The sequence below is a fragment of the Petromyzon marinus genome, chromosome 34, assembly GCF_048934315.1.
Source record: "Petromyzon marinus isolate PM22_M1 ecotype Great Lakes invasive population chromosome 34, UKy_Petmar_22M1.pri1.0, whole genome shotgun sequence".
In the NCBI taxonomy this organism is placed as follows: domain Eukaryota; kingdom Metazoa; phylum Chordata; class Hyperoartia; order Petromyzontiformes; family Petromyzontidae; genus Petromyzon; species Petromyzon marinus.
The window spans coordinates 11,219,678-11,245,141 of NC_133700.1; the positions used below are offsets into that span (position 1 = coordinate 11,219,678).

The following is a 25,464-nucleotide window of genomic DNA, read 5'->3' on the forward strand; positions in this document are numbered from 1 at the left end:
TGTGTGCAAACTTGGTGGCCAACTACAAGAAACGTCTGACCGCTGTGATTGCCAACAAGGGTTTTGCCACCAAGTACTAAGTCATGTTTTGCAGAGGGGTCAAATACTTATTTCCCTCATTAAAATGCAAATCAATTTATAACATTTTTGACATGCGTTTTTCTGGATTATTGTGTTGTTATTCTGTCTCTCACTGTTCAAATAAACCTACCATTAAAATTATAGACTGATCATTTCTTTGTCAGTGGGCAAACGTACAAAATCAGCAGGGGCTCAAGCTCAAATACTTTATTCCCTCACTGCAAGGGGCACGGGGTGACCAAGGTCTGAGTGATACTCTTAGCTCTTTCGGTAAAGTCACGTTGAAGGGAAACAATAAAATAATAAAATATATATATAAAACAATAAAAATTCTCACGACGTTTCGACCATAACACAAACGGTCATCATCAGGTGTGAAAATCCAACGGCAAGGAACATTTGAAAGAAGTGGCGGTTTGTTTGAATTATATTTATTTATAAACGGTGTTTGTAATTATTTTTTTTTAACGTTAGCACCACGGGCAGCGATTTGGCAGTTTGTTTAGAAGGACGAGTCCATCTATGTTCTGAAAAGAGGAGGGGGGAGACGAAAAATTAATGTATGCTGTCTGAAAGCCACCGTAAGTGTGAACAATCAATTAAGACCTGAAATGGTTTATCAAATCCTTCCAATGATTGCTAAGCCAGAATCCATCTTCGCGGTTGAAATTGTCTCTGTGCTCGTCTCCCCCCTCCTCTTTTCAGAACATAGATGGACTAGTCCTTCTAAATAAACTACCAAATCGCTGCCCGTGGCGCTAACGTTTATTAAAAATAAATACAAACACCGTTTTAAAAATAAATAAATGCATACCGCCACTTCTTTCAAATGTTTCTTGCCGTTGGATTTTCACACCTGATGATGATCGTTTGTGTTATGGTCGAAACGTCGTGAGAATTTTGATTGTTTTATATATGTTTTGTTGTTTCCCTTCAACGTGACTTTACCGAAAGAGCTAAGAATACGAATTACTGCAGTCACGAAAGCTTTAAATCTAAATTTACGGTCTGAATGAGTCTGTAATGAGCTAGGGCGCTGATGAAGAGTTAACAGCTTTGATAATCTCGGCCAACAACATCATCAGGACCGGTGCCGGGCCTCCCCTAGGTCGACTCAGCCTCAAACGAGTACCTGGTGTAGCGGTGTGTAGTAAAACATCGCGAGTGGGAGAGACAAAGGCGGCCGGGCGTGGTGCTGGCCACCCACCCCCCCTCACGTACCACAGCGCCGGCAGCCTTCAAAGGGCGCTGCTAAGCACTAGCCACGAATCTTTGTGTTTTGTTAACGATTTAATTTCATTGTTCGTTTATCAATTCCGACTCTTAAACTATTCAGTTCGTTCTATTGCCGCAGGTATAAGCGCACCGAGCTATATTGCTCTTTTTTAATATAGAAGCGACCTTCGCCACAAATAATAGTTTAAAAAAACGAAGCAGGATTGTTGTCTTCGCGTGGCAGTAAGCCAACTCGTGCTGCTGCTTATTCTAAATGTGGTGTGGGAAAACCGGAGGAGCCGGGTAAGAGACGCAAACTCCAAACATTCAGAAGGCGACCTCGGCGTTGGGAATCGAAACCCCTACGACATTCCTTGCACAGTTAAACGTCTCACCACCGCGTATTTGCATCGCAATTGTTAAGTCGTTCGGTCACAAAACGCCGCGAGTGCGTTGTCGAGGAGTGTGACAGCATCGTACGGTGAGTCAAAAGCTATGGCAAGTGCAGCACGGATTTGCGAAGTTTGCAGCATTAACAGTTAAAACGCTTGCACGGGAAAAGTAATTTAAATTCGTGCTAGGGAGTCAGGCACTCCGCCGCATTAGGCACCTAAAAAAATTTTACCCGCGAAAATTCGGGGTCTTTCAACCGCAATGATTGATCGTTACGGACGGCACCATTACAGCGGCGGGGGTGTTTCATTACGGACACTGCATGGTTAATAGCCAATTAACGATATAAAATACGATTAACTATTTATTGTAATACGTACTATATATAATTCTTTGAAAGGGTGACTCTTGGCGGAAGCTCGTCGTATTACCACGTAGATGTGATTTTATAGGCTAAAGCGTGTACCCCATTGTATAAGTGGTACAGTCCTTAGTTAAAGTTTACTTAAAGCGAGGTCTGGCCGCTCTCGTCGGTTGCGCGCGTGGTTAGAGTGGTGGTTGCAGTTATCGGCGCTACTTCAATTAAATAACTTAAACCTTTTTACGTTCGTTGCAAGAAACAAGCGGAACAAATACGAAGGCGTCATGTCTGCGGTGGTAGAGGTGTGTATATTAATTGTGTTTACATTTTCCGTAGTGATGTGTTTCCAGTGTAAACACGTGGCGTGTAACGCATTCATTTTTTTCAAATAAAAAATACTTCTATCAGTGTGAGATTTATATTGTTTTTTTTAGCTACGATCCGTTGTACTGCAATTGCAAAGTTATGTTTTTAGCCCATTGAGCGATGGTTGTACTCATTCGATTACTTCTAATCGCCAACTCGCACTGACCAGCGCGGTGAAGTATGGTCAAATTATCCCACCACGGCGTGAGGGGGGTCTTCAGCGGTGGTTTTGTCACGAGGGGACTACATTATCATACGCTTTAATTAGCACAACGGTCTAGGTTTGCATCGGCGTGTACATTTGCATTTCAAAGCGTTGCCATATACAGTACTGTAAAAACATACAATGCAGTATATTGCCCTATACTGTTTAGTGCAATGGTACTGTGTACGGTGCGGTATACGTCCCGTGTGTATGAAGTGCTTCGGTTAATTCAAAGTTTTACAAGCCACGTCTTTCGTGGCCACCACACGTCGTTTGTGACCACCACATGGTAATAAATTGACGGATAAATTAATGAACGCGCACGACGTGCAGTGTGCGCGAATTTATAATTCTAAAAGAGCCGTTTTAAGTGGATAACTAACAAAAAGCACCCCAAGTTTTGAGTTCGCAACTTGACATTGTCCTGTGTTTTGAGGTCGGACATTAAAGATCGCTCGCATATTAGCGCGGGAAATCTGGTGGCGGGAAAACGACGTCACCGCATTCCAATCATTCATAAACACCGCAGTGGGGAGGCGCTTGCGTGCTTCTTCCTTGAACCTTACTACAATCTCAAGTCGCCTTTAAGGTTCCAATTTATTATAATAATTCATCATCGGTCATGGTCAATCCACTGCTGGGTCATTGTACAATTTATTTGTATAGGAAAGCCGCATTGTCTTAAAGACTCGAGGAGGGTCCATAATTTTTAAGATGGTCCATTTCTTTTTAAGACTTGTAGTGGCTAGTGTGAAAGCCACCCGGCATACGAAGGGGTGGTAATCCAAGATCCGCCCAGACGGACCAATGAGTAGACATAATCTTGATTTGAAGCTTTCGTGACTGCAGGAATCCATATTCGATGGTTCTTTCAGACGTGTAACTCTTGTAAAGTTATAACAAAATGCCCGTGCTGGGGTGCATCTCTCCACTTCACCTGTGCTCATTTTGTTCTCCCTTACAAACACAGAAGCTGGCTTCTCTCGTCGGCTGCCCCAGCGACGAAGAAGAGTTTCGCGGTTTCCGTGAGACCGAGCTGGTCGCCATGGAGACCACATCGGAGGACAGCTCGGACAGTTCCACTTCCTCGGACCACTTTAGCAGCGGCGGCGTTGGGCAGGTGAGAACAGATCAACTAAAATAAATTTTATTTTACCAGGTAAGGCCCACTGAGCTGAAAAGCACTTTTTCAGAAGCGACCTCGCCATAAATGATAGCTCAATGAGGTGTCTGATCTCGTGGAAATGTGTAGTAGCAGCCAAATACTCTAAACGCATGTTTAGAGTCAAATTTACGCGACCACGGTGAGAACATGCGAACTCCAAATATACAGGCGTTGGGATCGAGCCCACGACCTCCTGTATACCAGGCAAGGTAGTTAACATCTCGCCACCGTGGCACCCCAAATGCAACTAACCTTCCTGCAACTGTTCTCCCGACCCAGTCTTCCGATCAAGTCAAAGTAACTCCAATCCATGCTTCTGCCACTTGGACATAAAAGTCCCAGTACAGGCTGTCTGCCCAACCATAAACACAACATCAATTCGGAGGTGGGATGGAGGATAGCCAGCTATTCGGCAAAGATCAATTACGTATTTAAGCTATTATACATTCTACCAAATTACATATGGTTTTAATCAGTCGCTCCTGTAAAATCAAACACAAACTGCCAGCACAAGACGTCAACAGCGAATTATCGAAGTTAAACTATTCTATTTTGATTTAAAGCTTTCGTGACTGCAGTAATTCATATTCTTAGTTTTTTCGGTAAAGTCACGTTGAAGAGAAACAACAAAATAATAAAAAATATATAAAACAATAAAAAAATTCTCACGACGTTTCGACCATAACTCAAACGGTCATCTTCAGGTGTGTTGGTTTGCATAAATTTATTTTTTAACGGCTTATTTATTTATAAAAAAACGTTAGCGCCACGCGCAGCGATTTGGCAGTTTACCCAGGACTAGTCCATCTATATTCTGAAAAGAGGAGGGGGGAGCCGAAATTTTTTATAATGTATGCTGTCTGAAAGCCACTGTAAGCGTGAACAATCAATTAAGAACTGAAATGGTTTATCAAATCTTTCCAATGATTGCTAAGATAGAATCCATCTTCTCGGTTGAAATTGTCTCTGCGCTTGTATATGTGGATAGCCTCATGAACGAATCTCGCATGGAAGCCAGATGGCTTACAAAGAACCTCTGTCTTGGAAAAGTCAATGGCATGTGAGCCTACTGAATTAGAACAATGATCTGCTACGGCCGAGGTGTTGGTCCTACCGTGTTTAAGGTCTGCTTTGTGTTCACGAATGCGGTCCGAGACATGGCGTTTGGTTTCTCCAATGTAACTACTACCACAGAGGCAACTTAGTTTGTAGACACCAGGGCATTGTATGTCCGGAATCACATCTTTTACAGACGGAACCAGATCACGGATTTTATGTAATGTGTTGAAACGGACCTAGATCTTGTGTTTATTCAAGATTTTGGAGATCTTTTTTGTGATCCCAGCAATGTAGGGTAAAGTGATGGTTTTGAAAGGCTCCTCAAGAGGGTTCTTCTTCATGGTTTGAGTGATAGCTTTGCGGATTGTATAGTTGGAGTAACCATTAGCTGGGATCACATAAAAGATCTCCAAAATCTTGAATAAACACAAGATCCAGGTCCGTTTCAACACATTACATAAAATCCGTGATCTGGTTCCGTCTCTAAAAGATGTGATTTCGGACATACAATACCCTGGTGTCTACAAACTAAGTTGCCTCTGTGGTAGTAGTTACATTGGAGAAACCAAACGCCATGTTTCGGACCGCATTCGTGAACACAAAGCAGACCTTAAACACGGTAGGACCAACACCTCGGCCGTAGCAGATCATTGTTCTATTTCAGTAGGCTCACATGCCATTGACTTTTCCAAGACAGAGGTTCTTTGTAAGCCATCTGGCTTCCATGAGAGATTCGTTCATGAGGCTATCCACATATACAAGCACAGAGACAATTTCAACTGAGAAGATGGATTCTATCTTAGCAATCATTGGAAAGATTTGATAAACCATTTCAGTTCTTAATTGATTGTTCACGCTTACAGTGGCTTTCAGACAGCATACATTATAAAAAATTTCGTCTCCCCCCTCCTCTTTTCAGAATATAGATGGACTAGTCCTGGGTAAACTGCCAAATCGCTGCGCGTGGCGCTAACGTTTTTTATAAATAAATAAATGCGCCGTTTAAAAATAAATTTATGCAAACCAACACACCTGAAGATGACCGTTTGAGTTATGGTCGAAACGTCGTGAGAATTTTTTATTATTTTGTTGTTTCTCTTCAACGTGACTTTACCGAAAAAACTAAGAATATGAATTACTGCAGTCACGAAAGCTTTAAATCAAAATTTAATCGCCTCTACGGGGAGGGTTTTCACATAACTTTAAGATCCTTCAACAAACTCCGGGATAAGAAAGCTCAGCTGATCGAGTCTCTCACCTTCCTGAAGAGATGCCGCGACTCTGGGGTAATACCAATCGCATTTACACTGACCTCTGCTGCTGTAACTTCTTCTAATGCGAAACAAATTCTTTTCAAAACTAGCTTAGCTCTTATCTCAGAAAAAATCAGACTTATACGCACAGAACTAGATCAGTTAGACAAGACACTCTACAAATCACACTTAACATTGACGGCAATAATGTCCACATCGGATTGGGAACATGTAGACAATATGACTGCCTCTTCAGCTGCTACTATGTCGACCAAATGTAAGGAAAACCTGATTTCCAAATTTAACCTCTTCAACAAAAGACCGGACCCACACACCAAAAAGTTAGACGTTAATAAAGTCGTAATTAATCGCAGTAACAGTTCTATTTCCGATGGTCTGAAATCCGTTTTAGCTAAAGGTCTAAACTTTGCAGTCACACCTAAACACATACCAGTTAATGATATAATTGCCCAAGTAGACGTTGCTCTCAGGGGCCTGGGTCACATCGCTGCAGACGTAGCAAGATCTGAAATCGCTGCAACCCTCAAAAACGCTAAGATGCCAGCTAGCAACCTCAGCAAAGATGAGCGTTTTGAATTATATAAATTAAAAAAGAGGAATGATATTGTAGTCCTCTCAGCTGACAAAGGCAATGCTACTGTCATCATGGATAAAATAGAATACAACAACAAAATTAAAGAATTACTCGACGATGGTAGTTATACAAAAATAAAAAGAGATCCCACCAACAGCCTCGTCACACAAACCAACAAAATAATTTCTGATTCAACCGCATTAATTGATCAATCTAAACAGTTTTCGTTGAAACCTGCTGCCAGGCCACCAAGATTATACGGCTTACCAAAAATACATGAAGTAGATACACCTCTTCGTCCCATAGTCTCTACTATCAGCTCCCCCACCTACAAACTAGCTCGTTTTTTGTCTGAAATCCTGCGTCCTTTCACTGGAAAGACCACCTCTGCGGTACAAAATTCTACTCACCTGGTATCGACAATCAAGGGTATTTCCCTGTCCCCAGACGACCTGCTTGTCAGTTTTGATGTAGTTTCCTTATTCACCAAGGTTCCTGTACCTGACACCATTGCAATCATTGAAGACTTGGTTCATCAAGGACTAAACACTGAGGTACCCCCCCTGGTGAGACACTGTTTAACCAATACATACTTCACTTGGAATGGAACTTTCTACAAACAAACTGAGGGCACCCCAATGGGCTCCCCCCTTTCTCCAGTTATAGCTAACATTTTCATGGAGAAATTTGAGACTGACGCCATCCAGACTGCCACTCTGCGCCCAACCTTATGGAAGAGGTACGTGGATGACACTTTTGTCATCTGGCCACATGGCCGGCCTGCTCTAGACCAATTCTTCGACCACATCAATTCCATACACCCAGCCATCAGATTTACCATGGAAGTCGAAATAGATGGCAAGATACCTTTTTTGGATGTCCTAATTAAAAAGAGACCTGATGGTTCAATGAGCCACTCTGTCTACAGGAAAGCTACCCATACGGATGCTTATCTGAAACCGGATTCCCACCACCATCCATCACAGAACAATTATCTCATCAAGACTCTGTATCATAGAGCCCAATGCATATCCGACCAGGAACACATAAGCAGTGAACTCAAGCACGTACACCAAGCTCTTAGGGCTAATGGTTACTCCGACTATACAATCCGCAAAGCTATCACTCAAACCATGAAGAAGAACCCTCTTGAGGAGCCTTTCAAAACCATCACTTTACCCTACATTGCTGGGATCACATAAAAGATCTCCAAAATCTTGAATAAACACAAGATCCAGGTCCGTTTCAACACATTACATAAAATCCGTGATCTGGTTCTGTCTCTAAAAGATGTGATTCCGGACATACAATACCCTGGTGTCTACAAACTAAGTTGCCTCTGTGGTAGTAGTTACATTGGAGAAACCAAACGCCATGTCTCGGACCGCATTCGTGAACACAAAGCAGACCTTAAACATGGTAGGACCAACACCTCGGCCGTAGCAGATCATTGTTCTAATTCAGTAGGCTCACATGCCATTGACTTTTCCAAGACAGAGGTTCTTTGTAAGCCATCTGGCTTCCATGAGAGATTCGTTCATGAGGCTATCCACATATACAAGCACAGAGACAATTTTAACCGAGAAGATGGATTCTATCTTAGCAATCATTGGAAAGATTTGATAAACCATTTCAGTTCTTAATTGATTGTTCACGCTTACAGTGGCTTTCAGACAGCATACATTATAAAAAAATTCATCTCCCCCCTCCTCTTTTCAGAATATAGATGGACTAGTCCTGGGTAAACTGCCAAATCGCTGCGCGTGGCGCTAACGTTTGTTATAAATAAATAAATGCGCCGTTTAAAAATAAATTTATGCAAACCAACACACCTGAAGATGACCGTTTGAGTTATGGTCGAAACGTCGTGAGAATTTTTTATTGTTTTATATATTTTTTATTATTTTGTTGTTTCTCTTCAACGTGACTTTACCGAAAAAACTAAGAATATTAAACTATTCTGTTTTGGAAACCCGTTAGGGGTACATGTTGGTTAATTCAACCGAATTAGTTATTATCTTCTACTTTGTAGTAGAACCCCAATGGCTTGGCGTGGCATCTCTCGATGGGGCCCGACCACGGAGTGAAACGCGATCGTGTAACACGGCTTGGGCGCGCGTGCAATGTCGCTAGGTACGCAGCCCCGAGGAGACGGCGTGCATGCGGGAGCTGGCCAAACTCTTCCAGGACGACTCGGACACCGAGAACGACACCTTCCATGGCTTCACCGACAGCGACGTCAATCTCAGCAACATGATTGGCACCATGGTGCGTACGGTGGTGGGGGGGGGTCGTCGGTATGATTGACGTAACGAGACGGGAGCGATGGGAGTAAGTGGGAGTCGCGACTGCGTCTTGAACGTCGTTACTCCCCGGTGATCCGCCATGGTTAAATGAATCGTGAGTGAATTTGACGAACACACTCGTGTTACGTGCATCGAGTCGGGCATACAAAACGTATTGGTTTCGGCAAATGTATAAACTGACGTGGTAATTAAGTGAACAAAACTGTGTAATTCCTTTCACAGTCGATGGAGTCCGAGTCGGACTTGGGTGACTCGATGGAGGTCCCGCAGCTGGAAAAGACCGCGCTGGGCGAGACCACGCCAGGCAGGGGCCGCCCATTCAGCCTCCGCGTCATGCTCAAGTTCCCGGCGGCAGGCAAGCGAGCAACCGGCAACAGCCCAACCAAAAACGACAACCACAAGTCCTCGCCACCTGCCACCGCCGTCATTGCAAGCTCGAACTTGTCGGCAACGCCGCGCAAGCGGGGGAGGCCGCGCAAGTCTGCAGTCATCGCCGTTCCGGTATTCCCGGTGGTTGTGCTTACCGAGCTCGCCCAGGATAACCCGACCAGGCGATCACAGAGACGCACGTGCAAGAACGAGCTGCGACCCGGGCCAAGCATCGCCCAAGGCGACAAAAACAACAACAGCAGCAGCGTCAACGACGAGGTGGAGGAGCAAGTGCGAGATGAGAGGGACAGCGCTCGGGCAACAGAAAAGGTGGATCCGATGGATGAGGGCTCCGATTCGGAAGGCGAGGCCGAGCTGGAGCAGAAGATGGACTTCCTGACTCGGCGAGCGCTCAACATCAAGGAGAACAAGGCCATGGTGAGCAGTGGTGCGGCGTGGAGCAACGGTGGAATTGGTGGGAGTTTTAAGCTTGGTGAATGAGAAAAGATCTCTGAAGTGCCTTTCCGTTGTGCCCCTCCGTTTCATGCGATTTGTCAATCAGAATCATTGTTTATCCTAGAGAATTCAGATGGGCTATGAAGCTATTTTTCACAGATGTCTGAAAAACACCCCAAAAATGGCCGTGTGACTGCCATACATTTTAATTGAGCGTCACTATTGTTTGCTTAGCGGGCCTTGGCATAGACGTTATTTAGATTTTTAAACTCGTGCCAGACAGCCCAGGTCACATGGTATAGATGTGTACATATATATAGCTGTATGTTTTGGGTCGTGTCTGCTGCCTTTAGGAGGTTGCATTAGAAATCCCTTCAATCGTACTGATGTAATTAAAGGTTGTACTTCAGTGCCATTGCAAATGGAATCATGGAACTTTAAATGTTGTTACAGATTAAGAGGTGCGGTCTTTTCGTACAAACCACGAGCTTTCAGTCACGTATGTTGGTGGTCCGCTTTTAACAACGTTGTTTTACTGCCGTCTCTGCTGCAGCTGGCTCGACTCATGGCGGACCTGAAGACCATGCCGGGGCTGATGGGAAAGTTTTCCGTCCGCTCGTCAACCCCCTCGGTGCGTATGATAGACGAGGACTGCCACGGTAACCGTACATGTAACGATGCAATGCTGCCCGATCCACAAATACAACGGAGATGTCGCAGCGATGCACTACTCCGCGCTGCTCCTGACGCTGTTATCTGGCTTGACCACATGAATATAAAAAAGACTGCCACAGTGTCATGGTCAATGCAGTCGCCCATAAAAAAAACCTGCCACTGTACCACTCTGACACATCAGTCTTTTGCTTCCTTGCATTTTCCCCTTAATCATAAATCAGACTTACGTAGTGTTCTTCATCCATGGATCACAGAGCGCTGTACACAACAATATACATACAAAATAAATATAAACAGTAAGCATAAAAAACCTATTAATAATAGTAAAAGGAAAGCACAAAGCTGAAGATAAAATTAGGTGAAAGCCTTCTTGAATAGAAATGTTTAAGTCGAGACTGAAACGGTTCAATTGAAGCCGAATCCCTGATGTCTTTTGGCAAAGCGTTCCAGAGTCAAGGGGCCATGCAGGCAAAAGCGCCCGGTCCCCTAAAGACCTTGATCCTCTGTCTCCGTCCTGGGCCATCTCCATGTATGCTCGTAGTCTTTCATATCTGTGTTCACAACTTCCTCTTTCTAAGCGGGGCCACTCATCCTATTCGTGCCCACGCATTATTCAATAGATGTCGAGATATTTCTATGCATTGAGAGTCATTGTGGAAGTTATGCAGCTGGAGAGAAGTGCACACATCACAGTGAGTGGTCAACAATACAGAAGCCACAACCCTCCTCTCTGAATGTTGTTTCCCCCGGCAGAAGGCCCGAAGGCCCCCAAAGGCAACGACGCCCGGGTTATCAGATGGTCCCGTACGGCGCAACCCGGAGCGCAGCACGAGGACAAACGCACGCTCGCTGGGCCTCCGCTCGTCGTCACCAACGTCCTCGCCCCACCTCTCGCTGGAGGAGCGACTCCGCTACAAGCGCAAGAGCTCGGACAGCGACGATGACGGGGACGATGAGGTGAGGGAGGGGAGTCGTTTGCTCGATGACATGCGGGGCTGGGAGCTGAGCTCTTATTAGGGCTCCCATCTGAGTGGTATATAGGGAAATGCACGAACGAGTTCAGAAATGGAAACTTGGGTTTGTTCGGACTTTGGTTTATGAGTTATTCGCTACCAATACTTGCCCCCAGCGGTCTACTAAATGCTACTTGGGTGGCGGCCTTTTGTCTGCTCGTGTGTCAGTATCGACCCCAGAGGAGACGCAGCGGATTCTACAGCACCTCTGCCATCCCGCATGTCGTACGGAGTGTGGACGAGATCACCCAGGACGAGTTGACTCTCATCGCCACCTGCACCTCTGAAAAGAGTTACAACAAAGTCAACGTGAGTGCTTGTTGGAAAATGTGGGCAGAGAAGATACGGGGTGGGTGGGGGGGGGGTATTGGCTGAACCCGGAGCCTGGTGACTGACAGCCCCCGAGGTGCTATAGTTCCTCGGCACGTACTGCTCCGCTGCCGAACCAACAGAGCCGCTGGTTTTCACCGTTCGTGGTAACGATGCGCAAGCCCTCAGCAGTGGCACCTCAGTTTTTTTCTCGTAACAGATTGTCCGTGTGGCTATTCGTCAACTGTCATGGAAAAATGTAACATTTGAAAATTATGTCAACAGGGCAGCACGTGCCACCAGTGCCGTCAGAAGACATCCGACACGAAGACTTGCTGCCGGAACCCCGAATGCTGGGGCGTGCGCGGACAGTTCTGCGGGCCCTGTCTGCGCAACCGCTATGGCGAGGACGTTCGTGCCGCCCTGCTTGACCCCGTACGACCCTGTCTGCACCACTCACCAGTCGCACACAGTGCGCGTGCCAGTTCGTGATTCAACCAGAAGGGAGCCTGTTGAAAGTTTAATGGAGGGGGGGAATTTAGCAAGGTTACACCTGGGGTTGTGATGGTTGGCGTAAAACTACACTTGAGTCTGGTCAAATAACTCCTCACGACCGACACTGCCGTGGAGAGGCAGAAATCGATTGGTTCTCGGATCGAATCATTGCCCTAGTGATTAAATCTATCCAAGTACTAGAGTGGAAGTCAATAATTGGTGAATACGGTTGCTCGCTGTGCTTGACCGCACCCCCTCCTACCCCTTCATCCAGGCTTGGCATTGCCCCTCATGCCGCGGGATCTGCAACTGCAGCTTCTGCCGTCGCCGGGAGGGCCGCTGTGCCACGGGCATCCTCATCCACCTGGCCAAGTACCACGGCTACAACAACGTGCAGGCCTACCTGGAGAGGTGGGTGGCCAAACGTGAACGCAGTAGCTGATGAATAGGCACACTCCTTGGGAGCAAGGCAAGGTGTGCGTATTCAAATATTAACCAGGTTTATTGCTGATTGGCGGGGGAGGGGGGAAAACCCACCAACACATCAGGGAATGACAATCAAATACGGACACAAATGGATTCTTGCAACTGCTTAATTGCACATATCTACTGGCCACTTGGCAGATCAACAGGTTTAGGAGTTTAACAATTTCTAAGAGATCCACCCACACTTGCCCTCAAAGCGCACTGGATTTCAGGCGTGTGTCGACGCCATCACCGCCACAGACAGATTGGTTCTCAGTGCTGCAGGCAAGAGTCCTGGTCGCCAAGGTTAACGCTGAGCTTCAAATGGCGGTGTGTCACCAGGTTTCACCAGCAGGTGGGAGCATTGGGCAAGTGGTACCCTCCAGGACGTCCTAGCTATGATTAATATCAGTTGCCTTGTCTGGCAAATAATCCCTCGACTGTGAATTGTTGGTCAGTTGAATGCTTTATGTACAATCAGGTGGGGATGCATAGTATTTGCCAAGAGAGAGCTTATGGAAATAAGCAATCCAGTGGACATGATAAATATATTATTTAATTTTATTCCTCCTCTGCTCTGTAGCGTCTGCAAGCTTCACTTGTTTCTCCATGGAAAGTTGCTTCCTTATATTCTACTCCAGACTTCCTGAAAAAATCGATGACATTTCTTAATTGTTAAAAATCTGCATGTGTAATCGTTTGGCCAACGGCCAATTTAAAATGGTGGACACGGTGTCCAGCATACAATGAACACACAAGGAATAAAAATGATGAGCTAATTTTATCACGTATTTGATTAGTCGTTGGATCAGATTAATAATTTCAACAGTCGCATCGCTAATCGGTTCTTCCCCGGTTATTAATGAAAAGACCGTTGATTGGTGACACTGCATAACATTATTATCATTGGGTGTGCCGTGGTGTCCCGTTCTCAGCCTTCAGAAGGAGATCGACGATGAGGACTGAGAGGTTGCTCGGAGTTGCTGCAACTTCTGGGCGCACAGAACCCCTCGGCGCAAGGCGATTTTCGTGCCGTCTCGCCATCTAAAACGCAGTTGCTCATATTGTTGCTTTTGCAGGGCCGCCTCAAGAAACCCTGAAAAAAACCGTGTTTATTGTTGCGTGACTTTTGTACCGTTAAAATCCTCTCAATGTATTGACAGGGCCGATGGGTATTTGTACATTCCTCTTCTCATTTGTTTGAGCAAAACCTTTTGAGTATTTGAAAGATCGTTTAGGATTTTAAAACGTCAACTGTTGGTTTTATAACGGAGCGCAACTTACTTGAAATTTTGCACAAGTGCAGAAATCGCAGAACTTCATACAAAAACAGCAGTTCCTAGTTAAAAACATTGCCAACTCATTCGGTAGATTTCTTAATACAAAATGTTTGCTGTGATCTTTCATACAATTCTAAAACAAAATTTGCACGTAAACAATGCATCACTCTTTTTGCACTTAGGGAATACACTTTTTTAGCTTTGTTTTGCTCAGCCGAGCACCGAGTTCAGTGGGCAAAGGCATCATTTAGTTTTTCTAGGGTTGGTGCGTTGCTTTAATTTTACTTGTGGAGGTCTCATCTTGACTCACGGGGAAGCTAGTCTGGTCAGCTGTTGTTTCATCACCACGGCATCAATGTTAATTGCATACTAATTTGCATATAAAGCTTTTGAACTTCTCAAATATATATTTTTGCTTCTGGTAACATAAACTGGATGCTTACACCAGGTTATGTTCACCTGCTTGTCTTATTCAAAAGTAACCGATTTTTTTTGCGTCGTTCATTTCCTTGAAGTTAATGTCACGTTCAAATTAAACACGGCACTCACACTTTAGATTTTCTTGGACCAATTTATGAAAACTTGAAACTGGTCACACTTGAGTTGTATTAATGGCACGTACTTAATTACTACTGTTAACATACCAAAACAATTGGCTTAAAACACCAGCTATGACCTGTAATATAGATGTCTATCATTCTGGTAAACATTTTTGCGATGTTTATAACCTAAAAAATTCTGTTGATGGCTTGTGACTGGAATTGAAAGGATTTGATAAGGAAAATGCCTACTGATTCGAGTGGTTCCATTATCTTGCTCGACGAGGCAGTGTGCCTTTCCTGTAATTGTACATTTTCCACTGGTTTCGGGTAACTTTCTGCTTGTTCTGTTGCACGGTTCCATTTTATTGCTTGGTGTTTATACAATGATTGTACTGTGATTGCAAGAGCAGTCTTATTTTACGAATAAAGTTTCTTAAGCGGTTCTTTGCTTTACATTTTTTCCCTTTGGAAAAAGGTTCTGCTAGGACCAAATCTAGAAAGAACCAAATTTGTTAAATTAAGGGATTTAAACGATTCAACGACTCCCAGTAATGTACAGAATGGTCACAATTCCATACAGGTGGGAATACACTGAAAACATTGTAAAAGAGATTCCTCCAATATCGCGAGTGGTGTTAATTTAAAGATGACTTGTGGAACACCACGGCGTAAGATATCACTCCAGCACAAGATGTACCTATCCATAATTGATTCTTAGTATGCCTTACAATCTATAATCATGGCCATGAAATGAGGTGAGATGGATGTGGCCAAAATGTCTAACCGTGTTCCGGCTGAAATTAAAAACGAGATGCCATTCCACAAGTGGGAAGACACCAAAGACGATCTTCCTGAAGGGGGCAACTTCAGCCTGGAACGCTCGCGAGTGCCGTCAATTCCGAGGACGAAGCCTGGGACATCGCAAGCGAGAAACGCAACGGGGGCGACACGCGGCATCTCGCCCAAGGGGAGCGGCACCCCGCCACCACGCGCAGCCGCCCGGACCGCGTCGCGAGTGGAGTGAATTGGAGGAGCTCGCGGTAACCAAAAGGGGGCCACTTGCCTCCCCACCCACCCTCCCCTCCCATTGTTTTTAGTCTCCCCGAAGCTGCTGCTGCCTCGCCGCTCCGCGCGCAGGACAGTGATGGATTCGGCGACGCGAGGCGAGGCCTGGCCGCGCAATCAATGGGCGGCGATGACAAATTGGCGCGCGACGGCGTAAAGGATTTAATTAAAAAGCCTTTATGATAGATTGACGTCGCCCCGCGTGCCGTTTAACAAGGAGCCCGTCTTTCTACGCTTGTTTTGATATTTAATGATAATAAATAACGGGCACGATTTGTTGTAGGTTGTGCTGCTGCTTAGTGGTGGTAGAGCGGGCTGGCTCAGTGGAGCGCGTTCGAGAAAACCTTGGCCCGGTGGGCGTTTTTTGCCGAGTTTGATGGGGGTGGAAGAAAAATAATACAAATTAAAAATGTAAAAGGCTCCTCAACTGCCTGGTGGCTTTCAATCCAGGCCTACGCTTCATTCATCCCAGCGAATAAAGTAATTGCGGTTGACGGCCGGTGACCCAAAAAGTGGTAGGCTTATTAACGAGTGAGTGAGTGGTGGGTTGGGAAAGGACCTAGCAGAGTTAATGCCCTGCGGGTAATTTTGGACGAGTTGAGGATTTATTCGTGGCACAGCCCTACGAGTTCTGACCAATTTTTGGAAGAAAAAGAGTATTGGATATATTCATGGGGCTATGATTAAATCACCCATCATCTCCCGATCCTCAAGAGTCTCGATGATGATGCTATGGATGGGTCATCAATACGTGTAAACAGGTCGTCACGTGGCTGTGCCGTCACGTGGTGACCAGCAGAGGGCATTGCAGCAAAATCCATTATTGGAATGTACTTCTATGCTCCCACGTCCACAATGTATTCCTTCACCATCCTTTACTGACCAACGTGGCCAGATAACCCTGGCAATCCGCACGGCGTGGGGCGGCCATCATCTAGCAGTGGATTGACAAAAGGGCTGTGCATTACTATCGTATACTGCTTAGCGCAGCGTTCTTCAGTGCAAGGCCCGCCTCCCACTGGCGGCCCCTGGTGGCCTTTAGTGCGGCCCCCGACAATAAATAAAGAGTGAAAACACCGCTCCATCATCATCATCGGGCTGCTGTCAAACCCCCAATGCTTTAAAATGTGTGGCGGCCCTCACTGATGATGTCTTATCGGCGAAAGTGGCCCCCCTCTTGAAATGAGTAAAGAACCCTGCTGTATACTCATGGGTGTATACCAACACCATGTGGTGTATGTACATATTTACACGTTACCATGCGCTGATTAAACTCTATTATTCGGCTCATAATGCATGATTTGGATCGTGTGTGTGATCGATTACGATTTAAACAAATTAATTGTTAACCATTTGCTCACAGACTAAACAAAACTGTACAAATGGGACAAAAAATATATACATTCCAAATTAATTGGGGAAAAAATAAATGTATTCAAACGGTGACAATTGCTCGAGTGAATGGTGAGACGGTGAAGAATTACGTCCGATTAGAATGTCACCGTGGTCTATCAGTACCAGGCATGTCACGAGTCATCGATATCAAGCGATTATTGCGCTCGCATACATTCATCAAGACCATCGATTATGTATACAATTATAATTACACGCCAATGATATGCCCGTGTTCCTTTAGGCGAAGGGAGCAATACAAACACGCGCGACAGCTTTAAAGTCTAGCATCAAGGTAATGGATGCACAACGACACCACGGTCTGTCTCGCGTGTACTCGGAATGTGCTCCTAGATGTAACTTTTCGGATTATCCGAAAGTTTGACGTCGCGTAATGCGACCCCAATTATAGTGCAGACTTACCCCGATTTGCGTCTTCCCCCTTTAACGAAGTTTCGCAAATACGTCGTCACTTTATGATGAACACGGCTACTACCCGATTTGCGTCGCTTCAACTCCACGCGCTCACGTCGCTGACCAGCACAGTCCGTCCTTCCCCGTTATCCGTCGCCACCACCAGCACCTACCCCTGTACACCGCTTCGATTTTACGTCGTTTCGATGTACGTCGTCGCAACTTTCAGGAACGCATCACTGTTGTGATTTTTATGGCGTTGCACCTTCGTGAGCAGGGGAGAGACATTAAATAATCCAAACATTAAATCACCGCACATTGTAAATGATGCGAAACTTTAAACGACAACAACAACAAAAACCCGAAGAAGCCACCCAACTCTTTCCCCCCCCCAGAAAGTCATCCCTGTAGTGTGTACGTGCCCATGCACCCAGACACCGTGGAGCGTGTGCAAGGCCGTGTGGTGCGTGGCGCGCGTGATGTATGACGCCGCTGCTCTTCTCTATGGATTCCGCCGAGTTGGAGATCGGCACTGGGGCTGGGACACGCGGCTCGCGCCGCGGGTATTGGCAGATGGCGCGATCCATCATAACGCGGCGCGAATTACGCGCATTGACACGGCGTAACGAGACGGGCCTCGGCCACACCTCGACACGCGGCGCCGAGAAGGGGAGGCCGCCACCTCGACACGCCGCTATCTGCCACCGTCTCACACACACACAGGCATACAGACAGACACACATTCAGTTAATCACACACAGACATACAGACACAGTTCGTCACACACACAGACAGACACACATTCAGTTAATCACACACAGACATACAGACACAGTTCGTCAGACATACAGACAGACACATTCAGTTAATCACACACAGACATACAGACACAGTTCGTCAGACATACAGACAGACACATTCAGTTAATCACACACAGACATACAGACACAGTTCGTCACACACACAGACAGACACACATTCAATTAATCACACACAGACATACAGACAGACACACATTCAGTTAATCACACACAGACATACAGACACAGTTCGTCACACACACACACACAGACATACAGACAGACACATTCAGTTAATCACACACAGACATACAGACACAGTTCGTCAGACATACAGACAGACACACATTCAGTTAATCACACACAGACATACAGACACAGTTCGTCACACACACACAGACATACAGACAGACACACATTCAGTTAATCACACACAGACATACAGATAGACACACATTCAGTTAATCACACACAGACATACAGACACAGTTCGTCACACACACAGACATACAGACAGACACACATTCAGTTGATCACACACAGACATACAGACACAGTTCGTCACACACACAGACATACAGACAGACACACATTCAGTTAATCACACACAGACATACAGACACAGTTCCTCACACACACAGACATACAGACAGACACACATTCAGTTAATCACACACAGACATACAGACCGACACACATTCAGTTAATCACACAGACATACAGACACAGTTCGTCACACACACACAGACATACAGACAGACACACATTCAGTTAATCACACACAGACATACAGACAGACACACATTCAGTCAATCACACACAGACATACAGACAGACACACATTCAGTTAATCACATACAGACATACAGACACAGTTCCTCACACACACAGACATACAGACAGACACACATTCAGTTAATCACTCAGACAGACACAGTTCGTCACACACATAGACATACAGACAGACGCACACTCAGTTAATCACATACAGACATACAGACACACATTCAGACAATCACACACAGACATAGTTCGTCACACACATAGACATACAGACAGACACACATTCAGTTAATCACACACAGACATACAGACACACATTCAGTTAATCACACACAGACATACAGACAGACACACATTCAGTTAATCACACACAGACATACAGACAGACACACATTCAGTTAATCACACACAGACATACACACACAGACATACAGACAGACACACATTCAGTTAATCACACACAGACATACAGACAGACACACATTCAGTTAATCACACACAGACATACACACACAGACATACAGACAGACACACATTCAGTTAATAACACAGACATACAGACACAGTTCGTCACACACATAGACATACAGACAGACACACATTCAGTTAATCACACACAGACATACAGACAGACACACATTCAGACAATCACACACAGACATTGTTCGTCACACACATAGACATACAGACAGACACACATTCAGTTAATCACACACAGACATACAGACACAGTTCGTCACACACAGACATACAGACAGACACACATTCAGTTAATCACACACAAACATACAGACACAGTTCGTCACACACAGACATACAGACAGACACACATTCAGTTAATCACACAGACATACAGACAGACACACATTCAGTTAATCACACAAACATACAACACGTCACCGCCACTAAGTGGCGGTGACGTCACCACGACGCTTGTGCCAGGCTATGTGCACCCTGAGGCCACGTGAAGTGTCGAACGCCCGCCGGCAGGAGGTCACGGGGCAGACCCAGGTGCCACGGGTCGACTGACTGAGATGACTGGCTGATGCACCACCTGTGCCCCCTGCTGTGCCAACCTGCTGTGCCCTAGTCACCCGGCGCTCCGCTCGTTGTTGTGAGCGTCGCTCCTCCGCCCTCCGTTGTTGTTGGAGGGCGACTGTCTCCAACTGCCCAGTAGCATCCTTCACGAGCCTCCTCCACAGAGGTCGATCTTGACACCGCTGGTACCAGTCATCGGCAAGTCCACTCAGCTCCACGTCCTCCTGTACCACATCACTCCATCTCTTCTCTAGCCCGTGCCGCGCCCGCTTAGCCCCCTCAATCCGGCCGAACAAAAGCTGTTTCGGCATGCGGTGGCTGGGTATGCGGGCTACATGACCCAGCCATCGCAGCCTTGCCCGCCGGAGGAGCTCACCGATGGGACCTTGCCCAAATCTTTCAAGGATTTGTGAGCTCCTCACACAATCCAGTCTGGTTAAACCCAGGATGGATCGTAGGCAGGCCAGCTTAAATGTTTCTAACCGGCGAAGATGTTCCATTAGGGAGGTCCACGTTTCGCAAGCGTAGAGAAGGGAGGGAATGACCGTGGCCGAGAAGACCTGAAGCTTAGTGCGGAGCGACAGACCAGGTAGCTTCCACACAGCGTTACGCAACCGATGAAAAGATATTGCCGCTCGACTGATTCGGAGTGAGACCTCTGCTGTTAAACTGGAGCCAGTCATAAGCACACTACCCTGGTATGGGAAACTCTCCACTCTCTCCACAACTGCCCCATCACCGATTGGGAGTTGTGGGGGTGGAGTGTCCGATGGTACAAAATACCCAGGCAGGTGCTTAGTTTTGGTGGGGCTGATGGTAAGGCCCCACCTCTTAGTGGCACGCTCCAGTCTCAGCAGCAGCGTCTCCAACTCCTCCTCTGACTGAGCAGCTATTACCAAATCATCAGCATACATAACGTGGTTGAGCAATAGGGAACCATCCCTTGACCGCACCCGGGCATCGATCAGCCTCCCATTATATCTGTACCATATGGAGATTCCCCCGGTACAGCTATTGAAGGCTTCACGAACTACGTGGTCAAAATAGATGTTAAATAATGTGGGAGCCAGAGGACATCCCTGTCGCACCCCAAGGTGTACAGGGAATGGCTCTGACTCCCGGCCATGTAGTTTTACCCGGGCCCGCTCACCATCATGAAGGTCCTTAATGATCGTGAGCAGAGGGTCAGGTACTCCAAAAGCACGAAGAACGACCCAGAGCCCAGGCCTACTGATGGTATCATAGGCCTTGACCAGACATACAGACAGACACACATTCAGTTAATCACACACAGACATACAGACACAGTTCGTCACACACACACACAGACATACAGACAGACACACATTCAGTTAATCACACAGACATACACACATTCAGTTAATCACACACAGACATACAGACACAGTTCGTCACACACAGACATACAAACAGACACACATTCAGTTAATCACACACAGGCATACACAGTTCGTCACACACATAGACATACAGACAGACACACATTCAGTTGATCACACAGACATACAGACACAGTTCGTCACACACACAGACATACATACAGACAGACACACATTGAGTTAATCACACACACACATACAGACACATAATGAGTTAATCACACACATACATACAGACAGACACACATTCAGTTAATCACACAGACAGTACGTCACAAACACACACAGACATACATACATACAGACACACATTAAGTTGATCACACACACACACACGCAGACATACAGACACATATTGAGTTAATCAAAGACAAAGATCCCTCGTATAGCCTTGACATACTTTTGGGGCAAGTGCTGTTTGCGAGCACCTATGAAGGTCAGAACGGCACACGAGGGGCTGGGTGGCCAGCACCACACTGGGACGCCTTTGTCTCCCCATAGCTGATGTTTTACACATTGCGCCAGCTACTCATTTGAGGCTGAGTCAACCTAGGGGAGGCCCAGTCACCGGTGATGTCCATGAGCGCAGCGTCACCGCTACCCACCCCAAAACACACTCGCACACCTACAGATTTAACTAGTTTAACCACACACACAAACCCTTGTTTGCACATCACCCGCCAAAAAATAAAATCTACACTCGTAACCACACATACACACACCCTTTGTTACACACACAAACCGAACCCTTTGTTACACACACAAACCGAACCCTTTGTTACACACACACACACAGCGAACCCTTTGCTGCTGGGTGAATGGCTCCCCACACTGTCGTGATCACGGGCCATAGTTTAGCACACTACTCAGTGTATGTTGGTGAAAGGGAACAATCCTCGACCTGATTAGATCAAGTTCAAGTTTATTCTATTTAACCAGGTGACAACTAAAGAGACCAGAATCTCTCATTTGCAAGAGTGACCCCTTGGAGAGTTATTCTGCCGGTAGGGCGGGCTATGATTGCTTTCGATAGTCCCAATTGAGTAATGTACCAGTAATTTTCGAATATGGAAAATGCCGGCAAACAATGCCCTCCTCTCGCCATTGACGCCAGGGGGTTCTTTAGCATTTCACTGCAGTGCGGACGAAACATTATTACAGCTTTTGATTTAAAGCTTTCGCGACTGCAGGGATTCATATTCTTGGTTCTTTCGGTAAAGTCACGTAGAAGGGAAACAATAAAATAATACAAATATAAAACAATAAAATTATCACGACGTTTCGACTGCAACACAAGCAATCATCATCCGGTGTGAAAACCACAGCGACAAAATTTTTGAAACGTCGTGAGAATTTAATTGTTTTATATTTGTATTCTTTTATTGTTTCCCTTCTACGTGACTTTACCGAAAGAACCAAGAATATTATTACAGCTATTACACACCGTAGTATTAACCAGGGTGGTCCGCTGGATTCGAACCGTGGACATCGGCGAACGTGATGCTGTTGGAGTAGGGGTCTGCACCCTGCGGCTCCTTGCGTCTATTTTAGCTGATGCCCCTCATGGGCAGCCGTTAACAAAAAACGGAAACAACTTGAATCTTACAAAATTAACGTAAAGACAATTGATTAAATTTGACAGGGAATTGGGTCACTAGGGAATATCTTAGTGACGGCAAAAATGTACAACAGCCAAATTGTATTATTAAATAATAACTAAGGGGAGAAAAAAAGCTAAATAGACGCAGTTTATTCCATCACCTATTTTGTTTAAGTCAGAATGTGTTGTCATCTGATGTACACCCGCTGTCTTTGTATACAAGTAGACAAAAACAAAGCAGACAAAAAAACAAAATAAATAAATGGCTTTTCTTCTTCCACATTGAAAGGTTGGCAGCATCTGTGCTAGGCCGTGTCAGATATCACTCGCCACTGAACTCAGTGGGGCAGGTTAGCGCACAAATGACTGTGCCACTACTCCACCCCCCTCCTTGGCTTACATATCACACGCAGATCGAACCCCATACACTCGTTCACTCACACGCGCAGACACGCAGGTGTGCACACGTGCACTGCCACCACATGCGCGCGCGCGCACAGACACACAGACACACAGCCACACAGTTCAACGCGCGTTCGTTGATTAAATTTATTGATATTTACGCAAGGATTAAATGAAAAGCCATCGCTTCCCCTGTCATAGATGGATCCGATGATGTTTTTTTAATTAACAATCGGAGGGGGGGGGAGGTTGGTGCGCCGCTAAACCATTGGATTGTATTTATGTCTAAGAAAATTTACTGTGGAAAAATTAGATTTATTGCGGAAGTTTAATTCTCCCATATTCCTCTCCGTTGGACATTTTCGAGCAATATTTTGTTGGAAGTTATTAACACGATTGAATCAATGGCCTATACGTGCGGGAGGAAATCACCCTCTTGGGGTTACCGGGACCAATCTATTAAATGCGCAGTCATGTTTTGCTGCTTCAGCAGAAATTATTGAAATTGAATTAATGTTTAAAATGGCACATACAAAAAAAAACAAAGGCGAAAATGATTGTTTCCCACATTTATTTTTGTTCTATTGTTTCCAAAGAGCTTTAAAAAAACACACTTCTAAATAAATTGCCAGCACAAGCTCCATAAAAGCTAGTGACCGACTTAAGAACAAGACGATTGAAGGAGTGGCAGCCGAAGGTGCCCGGTAAACGGTTACATCACAGGGCTGTGAGAGATTGCGGCTTAGTTAAAACCAGCAGAGGATATTAAATACGGTTAACGAGTACCTCCTTGAGCCCAAATCTGTGGAACCGTGTTCTATTTTAACGAGTGTTGCTCTTTTAAAAAATTACTGCACAAAACCACGTTGGAAGGGTAGAGAATTAGGGATGCCTCATTTAGTTTCATGAGATGCGTGGTTGAGGCAGAAGTACTGTCTGTTTTTCACTGTGCAGGTCAGAGTGTTGGGCTTTATTTGCTAAAGAAGCCTCTGGTGTTAGTACAAAAAATGCGTATGAAGGACGCAGGGAATGTTTGAGCACCGGGTAAGCAACTTGGAGGTTGGGGATAGAACGTGGCAGGCGAACATTGTAGATTCACTGGTTGTCGTGGATGGAACACATGCGCAGGATGGAGGAGGGCAGCTTACCAATGCGGGCATTGGAGTGGCACCCAGAGGTCAGTGACTTCGGGGAAGATCAAACGACAGACGGTGGGATCAGTGGCATATCGTGGTGAACATGAGGCCTGGTACCAGGAATAAAATTGGGCCACCCATCCAATGTCGTCCTTTCCTTCAGAGCCCGGAACATGGGGCTGGCTCCCTGAGGCCCGTGTGTGCTGGTGCAGTTGCACCGCCTGCACACTCAATAGCTAAGCCAACCTGGTGGAGTATCGTGAGAGGGGACGTTAAAGGTCAGATGTCAACCTTGACGATTGCACGATCTCGCGGAAGGCGGTGACAGCTAAGCGTGGTGGCATCATTGGCATTAGGTATGATGACAATGGCCCTTATTTCAATCAACACATCAATTATCCTAACATACTGTTACGTGTAAGATATTATCCTGGTTAGAATTCAATTGAAATCCGGAGTTCTTTCAACTCATTAACGTGCAATAAGTTCCTTAGAGAGCCTAGGAGCTAAGCTTATCTTACAATGGTATTCCATTCGGCTCATGAAGATCACGATGTAATCTAATGTATAAGCCTGTTATCCGGCAAATTAATCAACGTATACTCCTGTAATTAGTCAATCAAGATTAAGCACGTCTCAGCGCTATGCCACGAGTAAAAGAGGGCACAAGAAGAACGCATTTCCGTCTCTCCACACATCAATATATTTCGGTCAATCGGCGTATTCGCTTTCCAGGGCAATACCATAAAGGATGATTTATGTCAACAAGCAAAACAATGGACGAGTTTCGCAATGCTGGGGTTCATCAGTAGAGTCACGCTTGTTCAACAG

The 25,464-nt window shown here is 45.6% G+C and overlaps 1 protein-coding gene across 2 annotated transcripts; it reads left to right on the forward strand.

The window, feature by feature from the left end:
- The first annotated feature begins 2,169 nt into the window (after positions 1 to 2,169).
- On the forward strand, positions 2,170 to 15,046 carry CDCA7 (cell division cycle associated 7). Of its 2 annotated transcripts, none has more exons than XM_032965697.2 (10): positions 2,170 to 2,352; positions 3,595 to 3,741; positions 8,827 to 8,961; positions 9,222 to 9,806; positions 10,378 to 10,455; positions 11,253 to 11,456; positions 11,681 to 11,821; positions 12,107 to 12,256; positions 12,591 to 12,727; positions 13,717 to 15,046. In XM_032965697.2, the coding sequence occupies exons 1-10, from the start codon at positions 2,335 to 2,337 to the stop codon at positions 13,745 to 13,747; spliced, it is 1,626 nt and encodes a 541-aa protein (XP_032821588.2). In that variant the 5' UTR covers positions 2,170 to 2,334; the 3' UTR covers positions 13,748 to 15,046. The 2 variants fall into 2 exon arrangements, with proteins under 2 accessions (XP_032821588.2, XP_032821587.2); XM_032965696.2 differs by having other exon boundaries at positions 2,172 to 2,352; positions 3,592 to 3,741.
- Positions 15,047 to 25,464: the final 10,418 nt, after the last annotated feature.

Coding starts and splice junctions, on each gene's coding strand:
- CDCA7 (XM_032965696.2), top strand. Junction 10,456..11,252: donor TCCGCTCGTCAACCCCCTCG/GTGCGTATGATA, acceptor TTCCCCCGGCAG/AAGGCCCGAAGGCCCCCAAA. Junction 12,728..13,716: donor GTGCAGGCCTACCTGGAGAG/GTGGGTGGCCAA, acceptor TCCCGTTCTCAG/CCTTCAGAAGGAGATCGACG.